Consider the following 22402-nt stretch of genomic DNA (forward strand, 5'->3'; position numbering starts at 1 on the left):
GGATGTGCCATGGCCTCGAGGAAAGCATGAAGCATGTAGGTTTGTTGTCCACCACTACCCACCTCCGTCACTCATGGGTCTGCCCTTCAGATATGGGCTAATGGCCTCACCCCCGCCCCCTGTATCTTTGGTACAGAATGACCCAGCCTTGTTGTGTGAGGCCTAAAGTTCTGCTTGAAGTTTAAATTACTGTGCTTAAGAGATCTGTAAAACAAAAATGCCTGTAAGCCCCACTTGCCCAAGGACAGATAACTTGCTGGAATGCTGGGGGCTGCTGTTCACATAAGATCACAAGCCATGCATTTTCACTTCTGTAAACGAGGTTGGTTGTCCCCTCTGCACAGGATGTGCATGGTCACATGTAGGCAGGAGGTACCTCAGGATGGATGTTCATGCCCCCCCCCCATCAGACAAAGACAAGAAGTAGGTAGCCTTGTGGGTTTTGCCTTTACATGCACCTAACATAATTGGCAGTCATGCTCTGGGAATCCCAGGTTTGGACCCAGCCAGTGTCTATACCAGTATTTAATAAAGTTTGGCTTTAAGTCTGGATCAAAAGTTACGGTAGTGGTCTTATCCTTGCCAGGAAGGGTTAACGGTTGAGGTGACACCCTCTTTGCCTGTATAGCTGGCCAGCATCGGTAAATAGTGGGGCACAAAGATGCACCCATTGCTCCCCTCTCTAGGAGCTTTTGTACCTGATTTCTGAATAGACCCTCTAAACAGGGAGGAGGTCAGCTAGCTTGTGACCAGTCTCATCCTGATGATCCTGGATGTTGAGCCAAGATGGCACCCAGCATCGCCTGGTCCCTGAAGTTTATGCAATGCTGGGTGTGGTCCCTCAAGACTCACACTCGGTTTGCTTCCTTCTCTCATCTGCTTTATCAGTGTCCCTCCTAACTTTCTGCGAGCTCTCTATTGCCTGGGATAGCTCTCTGCAAGTTCTGACGTTTTCCCAGTCTTAACCCTGCTCTCCCCACAAATCATCTCCCTTGGATCGGAGACTCTGACCAGGCCCCTCCCACATTTCTTGTGGGCTTGTTGTGGTCCAGCCTCGTCTTGTCTGGCTGCCTGTCAGTCTCGGAGAGCCTCCAGGGGGAGCTATCAACTCCCTAACTTCCCCTTCGCTGCTGCGTCTGTCCTTGGCCCAATACCTGCTAATCGTTTTGACTGACTGCTGCCCTCCTTTCCTTCTGTAGATCTAGTTAGCCACGGGGTCAAATGGCTCGTTAGCCCCTTCCCTGCGCTGCCGCCCTCCCTGCCTTCAGTCTCTTCACCAATCCACCTAGAATGCACCGGGTCCTTGGGATTGAAGGGAAGAGCCTTTTCCTAAAGAATGCACAAGGTCCTTGGGATTGAAGGGAAGAGCCTTTTCCTAAGAGTTCTCAGTATTGGACTCCTACAGTGGCCTGGCCACTAGGGGGGAGGGTAGGTGGACTGCTGGGTTGGTTTCCAGTACGCATGTTCCTTGCCGGTAACTTAACTGTCACTCGCCCTACCACCACCACGGTTCTGGCTGATTTTCATGTTTTGTTTTTTTGAGACGGGGTCCCATGTAGCCCAGATTGGCCTCTGGCTAGCTATGAAGCTGAGGATGACCTTTGAACTCCTGATCCTCCCACTTCTACCTCCCAAATGGGAAGATTACAAATGTGTGCCGCCACACCCAGCTGTTTTGAGTCTTCCTACTTTTTTAGAAGGTGAAACTCCTATCCCCAGCCTCCCCTGTACAGACGCCTCTGGGGAGGCACACAACGGAGCCACGCCCAGGCTGGGAAAATCCTGTGGTTTTTATCATCTCTCATGATGGAGACTCACTGAACATCTCCAAACAAGATGGTCATGGAGGCACCCGGGAGAGGCAGGAAGAGTGTCACAACTTGGCAAGTTCAGGCTAGGCCAACCAGGGCTATTAATGAGACCTTGTCACAAAACTAAACTAAACTAAACTAAATTAATTAAAGATCTCAAAGAGCTGATGCCCTGGAGTTCGTTTCTCCTGGGACTTGGCAGGCTTAATTCAGCTTTTGTTTACTTTGTATTAATGACTCTGTCTTCTTTATTATTTTTTTAGATAATAAAAGTTAAATTTGTTGACATGCCTGAATGCATGGTAGATGGTTTTGATCCCTAGGCAGGAGGTAAAACTAGGTAGATTTTCCTTAAGAGAGCTCAGATCAGACCTGAGCCCTCCTTTGCCCTCCCATGCCCCTTCCCAGAATGCACTTGAACCCACACAACTCTGAATTTCCCCATTTTGGGCTCCCTTCCCTGAAAGGTCAAGGAGAGAGATGGAAGTAGTCACCAGGCCAGTCATTTTGTCAGAGGTGACATGCTTCAGGTTGGACCTGAATTTCTTGCATCTGAGCTAATTGCCATGCGGATGCATCCACCTATAAAATTACAGAGCGGCACATCCAGGGGCCCTGTATCTGTTGCACGTCCGAGAAGCTCTCCCTCCCTGTGGGCTCCGGCAGCTGCCTGCTGGGCTCTGAGGACCAGCCTCTCCTACCATTTCCTGGGCCCATCCTTGGACATCAGCTCCAATGGCGGCCCTCACAGACTTCGCTTTTATGTACCGCTGGTTCAAAAATTGCAATCTGGTTCGAAACCTCTCAGAGAAGTATGTCTTCATCACTGGCTGTGACTCTGGCTTTGGAAACCTGTTGGCCAAACAGCTGGTTGATCGGGGCATGAGAGTGCTTGCTGCTTGCCTCACTGAGGAGGGGGCCCAGAAACTCCAGCAGGACACCTCCTATCAGCTGCAGACCATCCTCCTAGATGTCACCAAGACTGAGAGCATCAAGGCAGCAGCCCAGTGGGTGAGGGACCAAGTGGGCGAGCAAGGTGGGGTGAACTGCATTCTTCAACATTCTCTCTCCCTCTCTCTCTCTCTCTCTCTCTCTCTCTCTCTCTCTCTCTCTCTCCCCCACCCCCCCACCCTGGGATCTTGACGTGCAAATGGAGTTGGAGAGATGACATAGGAATAGGCCAAGAGGCTCTGGTGCAGTTAAATCTGGAATCATTGCATGGTTTGGCCAGTAGACATGAGAAAGCAACATCCTGAGGACATCCCTCAGAGGTGCAGGACAGAGGCAGCCGCTAGAATGTTCTGAATGTTCAAACCTCTAAAGATAGAGGTGCTTTTTGGAGACTTCCCATGGAAGTGCCGTCGTGTTTCTTGGAGGGCTGAGGCTAGGAGCCATAACGAAGGGGTAAGTGGTAGAAATCGAGTGGGGCAGGCCCGTTTCTTCTGCACACCACCGCGGAGGGTGCTGCCTCCAGCAGGGGGTTGCTCCCATTGGAAAATGAGCCTGTGTTGGAGGCTGTTCCACGAATACACTGGGACTTGCCCGGGGAACTTGTAGCATGCAGGGCGTGGTGGACACAGGATTGTTTGGTTACGGGAACAGAGACTGCAGGGAAGTATTTGGTTCCGAAGAATCGCTAGGCCTCTGCCCAGGTCTGGTCAACAACTCTAGCATTTAGCCCTGTCCAGCGTTTCAGTTTTTTTAAAAAATACGCCATTATTATTATTGGTGTGTGTGTGTGTGTGTGTGTGTGTGTGTGTGTGTGTGTGTGTACAGTGCATGAAGAGGCCAGAGGAGAGCATTGGTTCTGTGGATCTGGAATTACAGAAAAAGAAAACAGAGTAGGAAAAATGTATGTGGAAGTCAGAGGATAACTTTTAGAAGTCAGTTCTCTCCACCAGGTGAACCCTGGGTGTTAAACTCGGTCCTCAGGCTTGTGCCGCAGACACCCTTATCTGCTGAGCCCTGCTACTGGCCCTCTCTTTCTTTACCATCTGTTTCCTCTGTGGAATAAAGCCTCCTGAGAGTGGGTCTACGTCTCTTTTACTCATTCCACGTCCTTAGTACCCAGGACACCCAGGAAGGTGCCCAATAAATATTTGTTGAATGAGTTAGTTAATGAATAATTCAGCAAGGGTGAGCCTTTTCTACCACGCTGTCTCAGCCTGTTCCCTGAATTCAGCCTCCAGCCATTTGTGATCATGACTCACTGGGTGTATCAGTCTCCTATGGTTGCTGAACAAACCCATGCAAATGTGGTGGGTTAAACAACAGACATTTATTACCCCTTAATTCTGGAGGAAGTAAGTCCAAAATGATTCTCACTAGTCAAGGTCTCGATGGGGCCGCACTCATTTTGAGGGCTCTGGGGCAGAACTCACTGGCAGGATTTTTCACCTTCAGAGGCTGCCAACACTATTATGAGATCCCTATGCTCATGGCCCACTCCCTCTTCCAGTAAGCTTGGGCCATGTCCTCTTTATGCTTTTTTGCTTCTCTGGTTCTCTGGCTCCTGCTCTCTTCCTCCACTTAGGTGTCCTGTTGTATGGGCTTACCTGGTGAACTTAGGGTAATGTACCCAGCTTAAGGTCAGTTGAGTAACTGCCTTCCTTCCACTTACAGTCTTAACTCTCCCTCTCCCACACCACTGAACAAATTCTCAGGTTCCTGTGATGTGACATCTTTGGAGGACTATTATTCTGCGTGTGCCACTGGGCAACATTTTTCACAAAAGAAGCGCTAGGGATTGGGTGAAGTGATGCATTCCGGACCTCAAGAAACTGAGGCAGGAGGGTAGATGGCCTCCTGCAGGCACAGACTTAGAGCTGTTTGCCTGCTCTATTCTCTAATTCTCCTTTTCTAAAATTATTTATTTATTTTTATTTTATGTGCATGGGTGTTTTGCCTGCATGCACGTCTGTGTGATGGTGTCAGATCTTGGAGTTACAGACAGTTGTGAGCTGCCACATGGGTGCTGGGAATTGAACCCAGGTCCTTAGGAAGAACAGTGGGTGCTCTTAACTGCTGAGCCATCTCTCCAGCTCCCTCTAATTATTCCTTGTAGGAAAACAAACAAAAAACACATCCTGTTTCTCCAGTACTCTATCAGAGGCATCAGTGGTACAAGGCCCTCTATACAGCAGAGACCACTCAAGTGTTGGGATCTTTGAGTCCCAGGAGCCTCAGTTTCTCCTCTGCAAGAGAGTTCCCTTGCTAGGAAGGCCCTAAGTCCTACCAGCCGGCTGTCCTCCTGGAGTCTCTCTAATTTGAAGAGGGGATAGATGGGGGGAGGCATGGCTTAGGTGGGGACTCCAGAGCTGGGGGAAGATGGGTCATAATTGATGCTTGCATCCTGCCCTCAGGAGAGAGTGCACTGAGGGAGTGTCTTGAGGCTGTGTCAATCAAAATGGAGCTCTACCAGGGAAAAGAATGGAAGCATCAGGGGTCGGGGCACGTGGATCCCTGGTGAAGGAAGCAGCTTGTACTGTTCTAGGATCACCTCCCCTGCTGGCATCTCACTCAAAAGCTCAGGAAGCAAATGAAAGGACTGTTTCTCCCACAGCCCCGCCCCCAGCAAGCTTGTGGGAACAACTGCCCTGGTGTTGTTTGATGAGGAACCCAAGGCCCAGGGAGGGAAGGGACTTGTCCAAGGCTGGGGTCAGAACCTGGAACCCGAGTTTCTCCAACCCTACAGAACTGGATAACCACACTGATTTTCACCAGCCCCACCTTCTAATTTGAAGAGAACCCTTATCCCATTTCCATGAGTATCATATTTAAATGTTCTTATGCATTTACCTATAAGTACTCGATGCACGCTTTCCTTTCTGGAGGCTTAGGGTCCCCAAATTGCTCATTTTGCGTCTCCTTTGCTTGAGTAACCAGCACAGGGCAGAAACCTGAATGAATAAATGACATTTGCTACGTGAACGAATGAATGGACTGATCTGGTAACTGTGAACTGGAACGTTTTCTACTTGGAAGAGTAGAGACAAGGGTGCAAGATTGGTGGAGAATTCAAGCCCCGATCCGCTCATGTGAAAACCGTGTCTCAGCCCGCACCTCGTGGCTTTGGTACCACTGGCAGCACACAGCCTTGGTTACAGCTGGCACAGAGCCTGGTTTAGTTGGCAGGCCACAGGAACCAGGGAGGGGAAAGCGTTCCATCAGGAACTGCAAGCGTTTGGCCTTCAGCTTGCCGTAGCTCTCGTGGCTGTCCCAAGCCACACACCGTCCTTGAGTATATCTGCCCACTGTCCCTAGGTGTTGACTTCTTGCTCTGCCGTCCTCAGCTATCGGTACTCTCCCAGAGAGGTTGCTGATCCCTGTATGGCCCTCTCTGCCTTTCTCTCTCACCTTAGGCCTCTGGGCCCTAGTGAACAACGCTGGTGTGGCCCTGCCCAGTGGTCCCAACGAATGGTTGACCAAAGAAGACTTTGTGAAAGTCATCAATGTGAACCTGGTGGGACTGATTGAAGTCACCCTGAACATGCTGCCTATGATCAAGAAAGCCCGGGGCAGGGTGGTCAACATGTCCAGTTCTGGTGGTCGTGTGGCCGTCATCGGTGGTGGTTACTGTGTCTCCAAGTTTGGTGTCGAAGCCTTCTCTGATAGCATCAGGTGACTGGGTACCAAACCAGGTGGGGGTCTTGGGGCTTTAACACACTAATAGAGGTCTGAGCATATCAGTGTGTAGGCTGGGTAGTTCTGGGAAGAAGAATCTAACTCAGGAGCAAGAAAAGAAGTGAGGAGGAGGGGACCCTGTGGAATAAGGATAGAGGCATCAGGTGGATCTTCCCTCGGGTGGACCCAGAGTGAGGGAAACCCCATTGTGGGGAAGAGACAGGGGGAGTCTGGAGAGGGGGGAGAGAGAGAGTGTGCATAGAGGAAGGCCTGGGGCAGCGGCCTCTAGAAGCCCCTCAGAGGATGCCTGTCTTTTTACAGACCCCCTTATACCTTTTGTCACGTGGGTGATGGGCGTAGGGCTGGGTGGAAAGAACCTGGGAGGAGGCAAGACCTTGACCTAGATTCTCCATCAAGTTCCTGTTGGCTTTGCCTAATGCAAATTGCCCCAGACTACTGGATCAGTTTGGGAAAGGAATGAGGTCCTAAGGAAAGCTTATTTGCATGAAGGCAATGTTGAAATTAGCTCTATGACAGCACGAACACCTCCAGGTTTCAGGAGAGACAGGTCCCTCCGAAGGTGTCTCTGATTCCTGTCATGAGGCTAGACCAATTGCAACTCTTAATCTCACAGGCGAGAGCTTCACTTCTTTGGGGTGAAGGTCAGCATAATCGAGCCAGGGAACTACCGGACATCCATTCTGGGCCAGGAAACTCTGCCATCTCGTATGAAGAAGCTGTGGGATCGGCTGCCTCAGGAGACCCGGGATAGCTACGGAGAAGAATATTTCCAAGCCTGTGAGTCTCCAGGAGGAAGTGCGCTCTCTGGGGAAGATCTGGGGGGTTGGGGGCCACTGGATGGATTTCAGTTTACAGATGATGGGATGGAGCCCCAGAGGTCATACACACAGTTAGCAGCAGCAAAGCTGGGGTTTGAGATTAGAGCCACAGCTGCCGGGAAGGTAGGGGCGTGTGGAGAGAGGCTGTGTCTGCTCTGACACTTCTCCAAACATCAGGTGCAGGTAGATCTGAGGAGGCAGTAGCAAAGTGACAGGGAGCCTGGGTGCAGGAGCCAGACCGCTGCTTCAAGGCCAGGCTATGCCACTTGTGGGTCTGGACACTGCTTGGGTTTTTGTTGTTGTTGTTGTTTGTTTGTGTTTGTTTTTGGTATTTTTTTGTTTTTGTTGTTTTGTTTTGTTTGTTTTGAAGTTTTCGTTGTGTTTTTTTTTTTAAGTTTTGTTGTTGTTGTTGTTGTTGTTGTTGTATTCCTGAGGCAGGTTCTCTGGTAGTTAAGGCTATCTTAAAACTTACTATGTGACTCAAGATGACCTTGAACTCTGGATCTTCCTGCTTCTGTTTCCCAAATGCTGTAATCACAGGACTATACGTACCACCATGGCCAGCTTGACTTATGCCTTAGTTTTTCATCTCTACTCGGAGCTTAAAGGCAGTGCATAGGTCTCTGGGGGACACTGAAGTCCAAAGTACAGCAATGTAAATCGGTCAAATCCGGGGCAGGAGGAGGAGCTTATGCTCAGTGGCATGGTTTTTGTTTGTTTTTTCCTTTCTTTTATCTTACATACCAAGCACAGTTTGCTCTCCTTCCTCTCCTCCTGTTCTCTCCCCCTACCTCCCTTCTACCCCCCACCCACCCATTCCTCCTTCCTCTCCATTCAGATGGGGTAAGGTCTCCCCTGGGAATCCACAAAGCATGGCATATCAAGTTGTGGCAGGATCAAGCTCCTCCCCCTGCATCAAGGCTGAGTGAGGCATCCCATCATAAGGAATAGGTTCCAAAAAGCCAGTTCATGCATCAGAGACAGGTCCTGGTCCCACTGCTAGGGGCCCCACAAACAGACCAAGCTACACAACCGTCACCCACACGCCGAGGGTCCAGGTGGGTCCTATGCTGACTCCCTAGCTGTCCCTCCAGAGTCCATGAGCTCCCACATGCTCGGGGCAGCCATCTCTGTGGGTCTCCCCATCGGCATGATCTTGATGTCCCCTGGCATGTTTTCCTGGACATTACATGTCAGCATTGATTCAAGCCAAGGCAGAAAAACCGAGAAAGCTGTCTTCACTTGGACCACCTTTCACTGCGAGACTATGGAACATCAGACACCGGGGGAACAGAATAGTACAGTTGTTGTACTGCTATACTTGCTGCCTGTAGCTGAAGACACTGTTGGGAGACAAATAGTCGGAGCCTGAATGCCGATTCTGGCATAAAGGAGCTTCCCCTGGGGTAACTTGAGGAATAAGAGCTGGGTGCTGGTGGGCAGGAGAGATTTAAGGAAACCAGCAGGTGGGGAGCAGTGAGAGGTCATCAGACAGAGTGATCTGCCTTGTGCTCTGAAGTTCTCTCTGGGGCTGCAGACTTCCAGGAAATAGAGGAGGTGAGAAGTTGCTGGGTGCCTGGGATGTTTTAGACCTGCTGCTGTTGGTGTGTGGGGAGAGGGAGTCAAGCGGGTGAGGACTGGGTTTATGTTGATGGACCGGGTGGGTGAAGGACTCTTGCACCTCCTGATTAGAGGAAAGATTGCTAGAGAAACGTTCCTTAAGGAACACTTGGTTGTGGATATAACAATGTCCTGTGGGGAGGAAAGAATGCCCCTAGGTGGAATATCAGTTAGGACTCTGGGGCACAAGGGAAAGAAAATTCAACCCAAATCACTTAAGAAGGAAGGAATTTCTTATATGACTAAAAAATTGAGCAACAGTGGGCTCCGGGCCCAATCTGACCCAGCCGCGGAATGTTACGGTTAGGGTCTGGCTCTTCTCTCATCCCCGGACACTAAGCTTCTAAGCAGAGCGAAGAAGTGTCCTGTCCAGCGCTTCCCCTGAGAGTTAAATAATTCATCCTAACCTGGAGGTCCCATCATCAGGATGAGCCCAACCCTAACCTTTCACACGCTCAGAGGAACATAAGGTTCTGATTGGCTCAGGCCGGGTCATGTGCCCACGGATCCCGCAAAGGGAGATCTGCAGCTGCCGGAGGTAAGGGAATAGATAGAGGGTAGAGGGAATAAATAACATAATCCTCTGTGTGATTCTTAAGCAAAGGATGTGCCAAATTATTCACAGGCCTACTCTGAGGTTGGGTGAAGTGTAGATTTAGTCAGTCAGTCTCTAGGAATTTCACAAGGGCCATTTCCTAAGTGACTATCTACTACAGTTTCCCCGTGGGTCTTTGAAGGAAGATGTAGGCAGAGAGGCAAACTTTCCTGAACGTGGTGGGGTGGGGGTAGTATGGCTATACTGAAGTACAGTAAGAGTTGATAAATACCCTAGGCTGATTTACCTATATTCCACACTGTGATTTTTCAAGAACAGGTAACAAATGCTTTTAGATAAACTTCTCCCAGGTGGTTAATTTCCAGGAGATCTGAAAGCAACTATATCACACCCAGAGCATCATGCTGTAATGGGTAGGCACAGAAAGCCAAGCCACTCCAGAGTAGTTACCAGTGGTTACCACAGAGACCCAGTTCTTCTGTGACCAACGGCTCACAGATGAATCTTTAGTTTTGCTGAGTGAGTAGGAGTTTGCCAACAGGCCAACAGGGATGAGAGCCTAGTTATTTCCCACAGAAACATGAGCAATACTTGGAGATCTGGGCATCTGGATGTGGGACAGATTCCAGGGCATGATTCCATAGCTCTCGAAAACGAAGGCGTATTCAGCTAAGTATAGTTCTCTTGTAGGTTTTTAGGAGAAGTGAACAAAACCAGTATAGAATGAGCCTGGCACACTTTGGATGGAGTTCTTACTCCCAGCCTGGCAGCAGTGTGAACAGGGTGGAGGGAGGCCACTGGAGATACCCACACTGAGGAATGTGGGTCTTGTCCTGAGGCACAAGCTCAAAACAGCTGGGGAAGATAAGATGACCAGGTAAAAGGCTGTTCTGGAAGCTGAAGTGGCAGGTCCTGGTAGTGTGGGGCAGGGGCGAGCTCTGAAACAGGCTGAAGGAACATTTAGGAGTGATAATACAGTGCCACATGACATGAACTCTAGCCAGTTGCTCTGGCTAGTCCAACAGGTCCCTGGCTTTGAACCCCAGGAGTGGGCTCCGGATGATTGCTTGACATTACTTTGTACTCTGTCCGGGGTAGAACCATTTAAAATGGTACAGGGTCACCAGAACAGGCGTGCGAACAGAGAGCAATGTTCTGGCACTGATGGGTCTCAGCATAAACTGCAGCCAAATGGGCTAAGGACAAGCTGAGGAGGGATAGACTCTTAAGTGGGAGGCCGTCAAAAATTCTTTTAGCCATCCCGTTCTTAGTCAGAATCTGTATGAAGCACAGGAGAAGAGACCAGAACGTCAAGTGATAGGCCAAAGTGGCAAAGCCTGGGCGCGGATAGTTCCTGGAGAGCTGTGTCAAGAATGAAAACTCTTCCTCAAGAGCCCAATTCCAAACTCTCTGCTCTCCCTCACTGACTAGGGAAGTAAAGGGCTGTGTGGGAACTCTCTCTTTCTATTCCATGCGAAATCGGAGCTAACAAATATTTAAGAAAACAATGTAAGAACATACCGCCTCTTGTGGCTGGACACCTCCCTCCACCTCACTGTGGGGGTGGGGGTGGGGGGTGGGGTGGGGTCTCTGCTCCCTTTCAAGGCCCAGTGCCCAAATTGTGCTTCCTTCAGCTTGAATCCATCTCCTCAGCTTGCACAGGTTCTATGTCCTGAGGAAGTGTGCAAAACCCTGAGCACTCTCTCACACTCACCTTCCTGCTGGTGAGACTCACAACGGGTACAACATTGGAGATGTCCTAGAACTCCATCACTAAAAAGACGGCCTGCTTTAAGTGAGCGTGGCTCTTTGGGAGGCCCCAGTATGTAGCTGACGTTTTTCTACAGTTTTCTCTTCAGGAAGCTCCTTAGAGGCTGCCACAGGAGTCTCCGATGCCATTGTTCAGTCCCCACCAACTAGCTACAAGCATCCTAAACCTGAGATAGTGGATGATTTACGCGCGCCTAGAGCAGGACAAAGTCAGGATAGCTTGGTTACTCTATTTCCCAGCTTTAAAGCCCTGTCAGGAACGTCTGATCCTTAAGCTCACTTCCTCTGGAGTCCGTATTACACTCTCTGAAATTCGAATCCCACCCCCTATTTCCAACACCTACCCCTGTCCCAGAATCCAGGAGGAGGGGCATGGTGAGGTGCCAGAGGCCTGTCATGAGCGTCAACCGGCTTGGACTACTCAGACACCCATCTGTGTCTCTACACCTGTTTGTAGAATTACCAATTTTTTAATTTGCTTTTTATTTTATGTGTGTGAGTGTTTTGCCATGGGTGTCGGGTCCCCTGGAACTGGAGTTACAGACAGTGGTGAGCTGCCATGTGGGTGCTGGGAATTGAACTCAGGTCCTCTGGAAGAGCAGCCAGTGCTCTTAACCACTGAGCCATCTCTCCAGCCCCAGAATTACTCATTTTCAATTCCCCAGATACTTTAGAAAGCATGGAAACTCACAGAAGAAAAATTAACATGCGGTAACTAGATATCCCAGAAGCCAATAGTCTCATTTACCTTCAGCTTTTTTGTGTGTGACTGTGAACCTTTTCCTCTGCTTCTACACCATCCACTCTGCTATTAATCACTATTATGGTTTGGATTGAAAATGTCTTCCAAAGGCGTATGTGTTAAAGGCGGGGTCCCCAAGACAACAATATTCAGAAGAGGGGACTTTACAGGAGTGATTGGATCAGAAGGGTTGTGATGTTATCCATGGGTCAACCCAGCTGGGCTATAGTTCAATGGTAGAGTACTTGCCTGGTGTGTCTGGGACTCTGTGCTTCATCCCCAGGACCACATACACACTTACATACAAACATACATCAGGAAAGATAAAGGTGGGGGAGTCAGGTGTGAAGGCTCACACCTGTAATTCCAGTACTAAGGTAGGAGGATTGCCATGAATTCGAGCTCAGCCTGGGCTATAGAGTGATTTCCAGGCCAGTTTAGGTTACCAAATGAGACTTTGTCTTCAAAACAGAAGCAAACAAACAAAAGACTAATCCACAGATGGTTCATACTTGCGTGGGGTGTGGGAGATAATGCAGACTTATCTAGCCCTCCTTGAAAAAGTGGGTGTGGAGCTGGAGAGATGGCTCAGAGGTTAAGAGCACTGGCTGTTCTCCCAGAGGTCCTGAGTTCGGTTCCCAGCAACCACATGGTGGCTCACAACCATCTGTAATGAGATCTGGTGCCCTCTTCTGGCTTGCAGGAATATATATAAATTTTTTTTAAAGTGGGTGTGTCCTTAGGGACATGCCTTTGGGGGCTATATTTTGTCCCTGTCCCCTCTGTCCCTCCTTCCCTTGTGGTGGTATTGTGTTCCCCGAAATATTGTGCCCACTAATAAACTTATATGGGGTCAGAGAACAGGATGGCCACAATATTAAACATAGAGGATAGGCAGTGGTAGCACATTATGCCTTTAATCCCAAGAAGTGAGCCTTTAATCCCAGGGAGTGACCGCAGAAAGTAGAAAGATATATAAGGCGTGAAGACCAGAAACTAGAAGCTTTTAGCTGGTTAAGCTTTCAGGCTTCTAGCAGCAGTTCATCCATTCTGGATGAGGACTCAGAGGCTTCCAGCCTGAGGAAACAGGATCAGCTGAGGAACTAGCGAGGTGAGGAAGCTGTGGCTTGTTCTGTCCCTCTGATCTTCCAGCATTCACCCCAGTACCTGGCTCCGGGTTTGACTTTATCAATAAGACTCTTTAAGATTCCTGCTACATTCCCCATCTTCCATCCCTTGCTCCTTCTTGGACACCATGAGGAGAGCAGCTTCTCATGCCACCACCACCATTCCCCCCCCCCCCTAACCCCCAACCCCCGATGCTTGGCAGGACCAAGTGGCCGTGGAGTGTGACCTCTGACACCGTGAGCCAAATGAGTCTTCCCTTTAGGTGACACAGAAACAGAATGATGACAGTCACCTGTGCTGTTCTCTTGGGTCCATGTCCTCACTCCCACTTTCAGATAACCAAAGCCTTTGTTCCAGGTCAGACAGCTACTAAGTGTTTTGTTGTTAAAGCATTGGACAAGCTCTTTTTGTGGGTCATCTAATAAGACAGTGAGACTTCCAGACACCACTCTAGTGTTTAGAAAGAGGAATAAGATATTATAATGATCCTGTAAATCAGTGTTTAGATGAGGGACGCCATGCTTTAAATGCCGAATCAGACTTCTGATAGACGGGGAGCTTGGATGGAATTGGGGGGGGGGATGTTTTGTTTTGTTTTGTTTTTTTAAAAGACTAATAGAGGTTTTGTTCTATCTTCCTTTCACCCACAATGTCTCAAACAGATACGGAAAAGCTGGTTAACTTGATGCAGCGGGCATATTCGAATATCAGCAATGTCACCAATAGTATGGAACATGCTGTTGTCTCCAGGAGCCCCCGAATCCGCTACAACCCTGGCCTGGATGTCAAGCTTCTCTATATTCCCCTGGCTAAGTTGCCTGCCTCTGTGACAGATTTCATCCTGAGCCGATACTTGCCAAGGCCAGCAGACAGTGTTTGAGCTGGGGAGCCGAAGGGGTGGCCAGTGGGGTATTGAGGAGGGGCAAAAGACTGTGGCATCACAAAAGGCATTATTATAATATATCTTGTGGGCATCTGACACCCACTGCTGGTTTATGTCTCCCCGCTTCTGCTGGGGCCTCCAGAAACCTGATGTGGCCCCTGCTGATTTACAGAGTTCCAATATAGGTCCCAAGACACCTCTCACCAAGGCAGGTACAAGTGGTCCTGGCCCTGGAAAAGTCAAGGGGAAAAAAGCTGGCTTCTGTTGAATGACAAGCTGTGGCCACCTCTATAAAATACCACAGGATATTGTAGCCCACAGGAGAATCTCAGCCCCCTCCCCACAGATCTCTGCACAAGCACTGATTTGTGCATATTCCGAAGTGTGTAATACAGAATCCAGAACTGCCAGAGCATATCCAGGGAATGTTCTAAGTTGTGTACTTTTCTTTGTGTTTCTCTATCTGTAGATGATTGAGATCCATGTAACACTCACTTCTTTAATCACCATTGATTCATGTTTCAAGTATTTATTAAGTACATACCTACCAGGCACTGAGGTTCTGGGGGTACAGGAGGATGATAAAATCATGATCTTGGGTTTTTTTTATTGTTTATTTTGTGTTTTATAGCTAGCAACAGAAACAGGACATGGTAGGAGGGACAGAAATCAGAAAGGGAAATTTGGAAGGACCCTGGAGTTACAATGTAATATTCCCCAAATCATCACCCAATTCATTAAAATGCATATGAGGGCTGGAGAGATGGCTCAGAGACTGATAACACTTGTTGCTCTGAGGATCCTGGTTAGATTCCCAGGATCCATATAGTGTCTCACAACCATCCATAATTCCAGTTCCAGGGAATCTGATCTCCACAGGCACCAGGCATGCACATAGTGTGCATACAGACATGCAGACAAAACATCACTACACATAAAATAAGATAAATAAATCTAATACATATATATAACATATATATTACATATCTTTATATATATATAAATAAGCTGGGCATGGTGTCTCATGCCTGTAATCCCAATGCTTAGGGGGCTGAGACAGCAGGATTTTTGTGAATTCAAGGGCAGACTGGCTTACAAAAAAGACACTGTCTCAAGAAACAAATAAACCCCAGGAAACAAACAAAAGAAATACATATGAATGTCAGCATTAGACAATCTGATTCAATTGACCCAAGACGGAGGCTGGAACTATGAACTGGTGCCAAGGACCTAGATGAGTCGATGTACCTGTGTACCTGAGAGCCACTGAGAGTCAGTCCCACAGGAGACTCAGCGAATATGCTCAGAGTGGGAAGTAATTTACCTGAAGGCCCCCAGCTCAGTAGCCAAACAAACAAAACTCAAGTATCCTTTTTTTAGCTATAGGAGCGTAATTGTAACTTCGTCAAATGTGTCATGGAACTGGATGAAACATAATTTTCAAAACAGCCATGAATTTCTGGGTTATATGTGCTTTTGCTGAAAAGAAAAAAAAATGTCTTTGAGATAGTGAATATCAAACCCAGAGCTTGTGCGATCTAGGCAAGCACTCTACCACTGAGCTATATCCCCAGCCCTCAGATTTTCAGTTAGGAATTTACCAAGTAGTTCAGGCTGGCTGTGAACTTGCTGTAACTTTCAATATTCCCTCAAACTCGTGATTCTCCTGCCTCTGCTCCCTGTGTGACTACAGATACGTGCCACCAGTCCTAACAATAACAATGATTAAATAAATATGTTAAAAATCTTGATGACTGTTTATGCAATAAAACTCAAATATGATTCTTTAAAGCCAAAATGTCTATGTTTCATCAACATCTGGCTGAGGTTGGAAATAAATGTGACTTTAAGTTATTTCTTCAAACTCCTCCCAAATCAGTTGTCACAGATTCTAGGAATTAGCATCCCTGTCCCTGGGAAGGGAGAAACACATTATACAGTCCTCTACAGTCTGTTACTTCTGTTCTGGTTCTGATAGAAAGAACTGAGGAAGCAGCAGCAGAAAGCCCACCCCACTTGGCTTCCGTGATGAAGAGTGAGAGCAGGACCCAGCTCCCATGAGCTTGGTGGAGCTTTGGCTGCTCCACCACAGAAACAGCAATGCCCATGGTAGGAACTCTTTCCTTCTCCACTCCTAACTCACAGAGGCAACAGCTTGCTTTCCATGGCATTCCAGATGCGGAATTTTTCTCAGAGCCAGCATCGAGGCTTCTTATAGAATCTCTGTTGTGGAATATTATTTTAACTAGGCAAAGATGTGTTACATTTGTTTCTGCTACAGAATATGACTTTAACTGTGTAAAGGTGTGTTACATTTGTTTTTGCTACAGAATATGACTTTAACTGTGTAAAGGTGTGTTACATTTGTTTAGGCTGCATTTGTTTAATTACATAAAGATATGTTGCATCTGTTTCACCCTGCCTGCCTCAGGCACCTGATTGATCTAATAAAAAGCTGAACTGCCAATAGCTAGGCAGGAGAGGGGTAGGCAGGCAAAGAAGATGATCAGGGAGAATGAGGGAGGAAGGGAGGGACTCACCTGTGGCCAGGAGCCAGGCAGCCACCAGCCAGACACAAGAGGCAGTAAAAGTAAGACATACAGACGGCAAGAAAGACACACAGAAAGAAAGGCAAGTCGGGCAGTGGTGGCACACGCCTTTAATCCCAGCACTCGGGAGGTAGAGGCAGACGGATCTCTGTGAGTTCGAGGCCAGCCTGATCTCCAAAGCGAGTTCCAGGAAAGGTGCAAAGCTACACAGAGAAACTGTGTCTCAAAAAAAACCAAAAAAAAAAAAAAAAAGAAAAAGAAAGAAAGAAAGAAAGGCAGGCAGGCAGGCAAAAAGCCCCTAGGCAAAGTATAGATAAAGAGAAACAGGTTAAGTTTCTAGAGCTGGCAAGAAATGAGTATAACACTTGATCTTAGCCAAAAGGCCGAGAAGCAAGAAATGAGTACAAGATAAGGCCAACCATTGATAACTAATTATAAGTCACCGTGTCATGATTTGGGAACTGGTTGGTGGCCTGAAAGAAAAAAAAAACCTGCTATAAATCCTACTGACTCTGCTATAGATCTCACTGGCTTAAGCTTGTCCATCCCTGAACCCATTGCCAATCAGGGTGTAAATTGACATAAACTGTGTAGATTAGTCATAGACTAGGAAGATGTTGGGGAGTTGGTCACAGTGCTTACTGGCCTAGAAAGTTAAAAAGGCAAACCTCTATGCTACTGAGAAGGCTGAACAAACATAAAAAAATAAATTTTCTTCACCAAAGACATAGAAACTGTGGACATGCACGGTGGTGCATATCTGTAATCCCAGTACTGAGAAGGTAGAGGCCAGAGGATCAGAGGTTTAAAGTCAACATGTTTTTATTTAGTCTTTGAGATTTTCATACAATGCATTTTATCACACTTATCTCCCTCCCCCAGTTCCTCCCAAATCCTCCTCCTCCACCTCCCTACTCAACTTCATAGTCTCTCTTATAAAACAAAAATGCTGGGCGGTGGTGGTGGTGCACGCCTTTAATCCCAGCACTCGGGAGGCAGAGCCAGGCGGATCTCTGTGAGTTCAAGGCCAGCCTGGTCTACAGAGTGAGATCCAGGACAGCCAGGGCTGCTGTACAGAGAAACCCTGTCTCAAAACAAAACAAAACAAAACAAAAACCATGAGTTTAGTTCGTCTTAGAGGACTACTTATGGGTATGGGATTTGCCCTGGATGGTGGTCAGTATACCAGATGTCACTCCTTGAAGAAAACTGGGTTTCCCTGTTCCAGTAGCAATTGAACTCCAATAGCTCCTCAGTGTGAGGAGTTCATGCCCACCTCCGCTCCTCTATGCTGGGGTTTTGTCTGGCTTGGGCTTGTGGGAGTCTTGTGCATGTTCCCACAATCTCTGTGAGTTCGTATGTGTACCTACCCTGTTGTATCCGGAAAACAGTTCCCCTGAAGTCCTCTGCCCCTCTGGTTGTTGAGTCTTTCTGCCTTCTCTTCCTGCTAGATCTGCCTTCTCTTCCTGCTAGATCTGCCTTCTCTTCCTGCTAGATCTGCCTTCTCTTCCTGCTAGATCCCTGAGCCTTGAGTAGGGCAGTGTGAGGATACAGGTGTTCCCTTCAGGGCTGAGCATTCCTGTGTCTCTTGGTCTCTGTAGGTCGACCAGTTGTGAATGTCTGTCTCTCGTCAACTCCTGCAGGAAGATGAGGGTTGAATGATGCACTGATTTACAGTTATTACAGTTTATTGAGTTGTTTTATTTGCTGTGTCCACTTGGCGGAGTAACAGTAGGAGATATCCCCCTAGGGACTGTGACCTAGAGCCACAGGCTCTTGGCCTCATTGACAGGATCAGATGTGGGTTACATGTTATAGAGCAGGCTTTCAAGCTCATTTTAAAATAATGTTTGTGCCACTACTGGGCGGGGTGGGGGGTGGGGGGTGGCGCGTAGCTTGCCAGGCAGGCTGTTATTATAACTGACTGATAGGATCCATCACTGGATGAGATTGGTGCTGACTTTTTCCCTCTGGTAGCCTGCACAGCACTTTTCAGTACTGTGAATTGTTGTGGAATATTACTTCAATTATGTAAAATGTGTTACATTTGTTATGTTGTAGACTATTACTTTAACTGTGTAAAGGTGTGTTGCATTTGTTTATGCTGTATTTGTTTAACTAGGCAAAGATGTGTTACATTTGTTTGTGTTGCCTTTGTTTAATTCTGTAAAGATGTGTTGCTGTTTCACCTTGCCTGCCCAAGGCACCTGATTGGTCTAATAAAAAGCTGAGTGGCCAATAGCTAGGTAGTAGAGGCATAGGCAGGGCTGGCAGGCAGAAAGAATAAGTAGGAGGAGAAATCTAGGCTCAAGCAACCGGAGAGACACCTAGGACCAGAAGCCAGGCAGCTGCCAATCAGCCAGACAAAGAGGAAACAGGAATATACAGAAAGATATACAGAATGAAAGAAAGGTTAAAGAGCCCAGAGAAAAAAATGTAGATAAAGAGAAACAGATTAAAACAAGAGCTAAGATAAGGCTGAGCATTCATAACTTATAAAAAAGTCTCTGTGTCATGATTTGGGAGCTGGTTGGCGACTCAAAAGAAAATATGTTACAATGTCTGCTAGCCAATAGGTATGAAGCTTCCAGCTAGAAAACCAGCTAGATTTCTCCAGGTCCTGTGACTCAAGTTTGTGGTGTCTTCAGCAATAGGGCCTTAACATCAAGTTCTTGGCACTACCTGTAATGTTTGGGGGGAGGAGGGGTTCTTTATGGGAACCTATTGGTCAACAACTCAAAAAGAGGTAACCCATTCTGGGTACTGGAGGTTTTACTTGGTAATATATGGTGTCTAGTTGAGGAATGGCCCTCCCTGTGTAGTGTGACTCTGTTTATACTTTTTACTATATGTTGTTGGTTGTTTTTGCTCTTTTTGGGGGTCTGCCACCCAGCTCCCAAATGCTGTGGATATCACTCTGTATAAATAAAGTGCTGATTGGCTAGTAGCCAGGCAGGAAGGATAGGGTAGGCGGGACAAGAAAGGGGAGAAGGCTGGGAACAGGAAGGCTGGGAGGAGACACTGCCAGCCGCTGCCATGAGAAGCAACATGTACAGACACCAGTAAGCCACAAGCCATGTGGCAAAGTATAGACTAACAGAAATGGGCTAAATATAAGAGTAAGAGCTAGACAATGGTAGGCCTGAGCTAATGGCCAAGCAGTTTAAATAATATAAGTGTCTGTATGATTATTTTATACGTGGGTTGTGGGGCCGTGGGGGCTTGGTGGAACCTGGAGAGAAGCTCTCCAACTACACCCAAATAAATCACACATAGAGGCCTATTCTTAATTATAAATGTCCGGCCTTAGCTTGGCTTAGTTTCTTGCCAGCTTGCCTTAACTTAAATTATCCTGTCTACCTTTTACCTCTGGGCTTTCCCCGTTCTCTTACTTCTGTAAATCTCACTCCATAGCTTGCTGTGTAGCTGGGTAGCTGGCCCTGGAGTCCTCCTCCTTCTCTCAATCCTTGATCTTCCTTCTCCCAGATTTCTCCTTCTTTATATACTCTCTGCCTGACAGCCCCGCCTATTCTTTCTCCTGCCTTACTATTGGCCATTCAGTTCTTTATTAGACCATCAGGTGTTTTAGACAGGCACAGATAAACAAATGCAACATAAACAAAAGCAACACACCTTAAAATAATATTCTACAACAACTATATATATAATTAAATATTATAAATATGTATGAAGATACATTTACAGGCCTGGAGAGATGGCTCAGAGGTTAAGAATACCATCTTCCAGAGGTCCTGAGTTCAATTCCCAGCAACCACATGGTGCTCACAGCTACTTGTAATGAGATCTGGCGCCCTCTTCTGGCCTGCAGCCATACATGGAGGCAGAATGTTGTATACATAATAAATAAATAGATAAATGAATAAATAGATAAATAAATGGTACATTTACAGCAGTAGAGTTCCATGCGGCTTTTTCAAAAGCCCCTTAATGTTAGTTATCCAATCCTCCTACTCATTTTTATTAAATTTGTTATTTGACATTTTCATATTTATATAAAATGCATTCTGATTACTCTCATCTGTTAACCTTGCTCCTCCCTACAAATCCCTTCCCCCGTTCCTGTCTTTTTTGTTTGCTTGTTTTGCTTTGCTTGTTTCTCTGTGTAACAGCCCTGGCTGTCCTGGAACTCAGTTTGTAGACCGGGCTGGCCTTGAACTCACAGAGATCCACCTGCCTCTGCCTCCCGAGTGCTGGGATTAAAGGTGTGCACCACTACCACACAGATTTCCTGTCTTATTTTTTTTAACATAATTTTTATTTTCTGTTCATTGGTGTTTTGACTGCATGTGTGTCTGTGTGAGGTTGTCAGAAGCCCTGGAACTGGAGTTACAGACAGCAATGGGCTGTTTTCCACATACACTGACTTTGTTTAATCTCTGTAATAAGTACCAGCTGTCCCCCAACCTCAAGATAAAGTGGGAAGAAAAGAGCGAGCCCGGGTGCCAGAAAGCAGCTGCTCTTGCCTGGCTGGCCTTTTTGAGGTAATTCTACACAGGGACAGTGCACCCATTGTTCTGCGCTTAACCAAACACAGATAGGCTATAATTAGCAAGCAAAGTGTTCCTTTGGGAATTTCTGGTGTGATGCAGAAGATGAAAATGAGTTGTAAGTAAACGATCTCACTGAGACCTCACTGACAACCTATCAGAAGACTTGAACATGAGGAGAGACAGCAAATATCTCTGAGAGCTCGTCTCTGTAAGTTTGCTGGAAAAGGAAAGATCTGGTTTTTTTTTATATTTACTTATTTATTTATTATGTATACAGAAGAGGGCGTCAGATCTCACCACAGATGGTTGTGAGCCACCATGTGGTTGCTGGGAATTGAACTCGGGACCTCTGGAAGAGCAGTCAGTGCTCTTAACCTCTGAGCCATCTCTCCAGCCCCATGATTTTTTAAATCTTTATTTTTTTAAAGATTTTTATTTATTGAGATATTTGCGCACACACACACACACACACACACACACACACACACACACACACACACGACGTGCTGCTGGGGTGTGCTTGGGAGTCAGAAGAGAACTTACAGGAGTCAGTTCCCCTCTTCCACCATGTGGGGCCCGGATGTTAAAGTCCGAGCCTTAGGCTTGGTGGCAAATGCATTTCCCCACCAAGCCATCTCGCTCCTGGAGGAGTCCTATGTGGCCCTCTAGCGCGTTGGGTGGGGAGGCAGTGCTGGGTGAGCCACTTCTGAGACACAGATGATTTAGTGGTGACATGTGACTTAGGTTTGGGAACCTGCTGGACAGAGAGCTGAACATGTAAGGCTTGTAGCTGCTGGCTGTGAGAGGGTGACCTCGGATGTCCCCGGAACAGACTATGAACACCACTGTAGCTGTCCAGCGGACGGACAGCTGAGAGAACTACATGACTTTGGTTTGTTTTCTCCTAAACTGGACACCCTTTTATTTCAAACAACTCCACCCACCAAGAAGATGGCATAAACATTCCTAATAAGAGGCATCAAAAGAGTAATTTGGCCCCCACCCCGTGCTCAGTGTTGAACCCTGAACACTGCACATGCTGGATGAGTTCCCTATCATTGGGCTACAACCTCTGCCCATGAGATTTGCTCCTACTTTATGCAAAGAATTATTGCTTTTAGATCCAAGAGGACATCTAATTCCAGTTAGTCATACTCTGCGGGATGTAGCCACAAGTGTGTGCTTAATGTAAGGACAAGGTATTCAGTACTGTGTGCTCTTTGTACAGCACATCACAATTTAATCAAGTTCCTTTATATACAACATCCACATCCTATGGAAAGAAACCTGATTTCATGCTAGATCATTTTAGCATTCTGTTGTTTGTTTTACGAGACAGAATTCCACTCCATAGCTCAAGCTAGACGAAC

General features: G+C 47.2%; 1 protein-coding gene across 1 annotated transcript; it reads left to right on the forward strand.

The window, feature by feature from the left end:
- Window positions 1–2546: 2546 nt before the first annotated feature.
- Window positions 2547–13969, forward strand: Sdr9c7 (short chain dehydrogenase/reductase family 9C member 7). The gene is made up of 4 exons (XM_036170086.1): window positions 2547–2847; window positions 6173–6431; window positions 7069–7232; window positions 13752–13969. Exons 1-4 carry the CDS (start codon window positions 2547–2549, stop codon window positions 13967–13969), a joined length of 942 nt encoding a protein of 313 aa, XP_036025979.1.
- The last annotated feature ends 8433 nt before the right edge of the window (window positions 13970–22402 follow it).

This window comes from Onychomys torridus, chromosome 20 (assembly GCF_903995425.1).
Source record: "Onychomys torridus chromosome 20, mOncTor1.1, whole genome shotgun sequence".
Classification (NCBI taxonomy): Eukaryota; Metazoa; Chordata; class Mammalia; order Rodentia; family Cricetidae; genus Onychomys; species Onychomys torridus.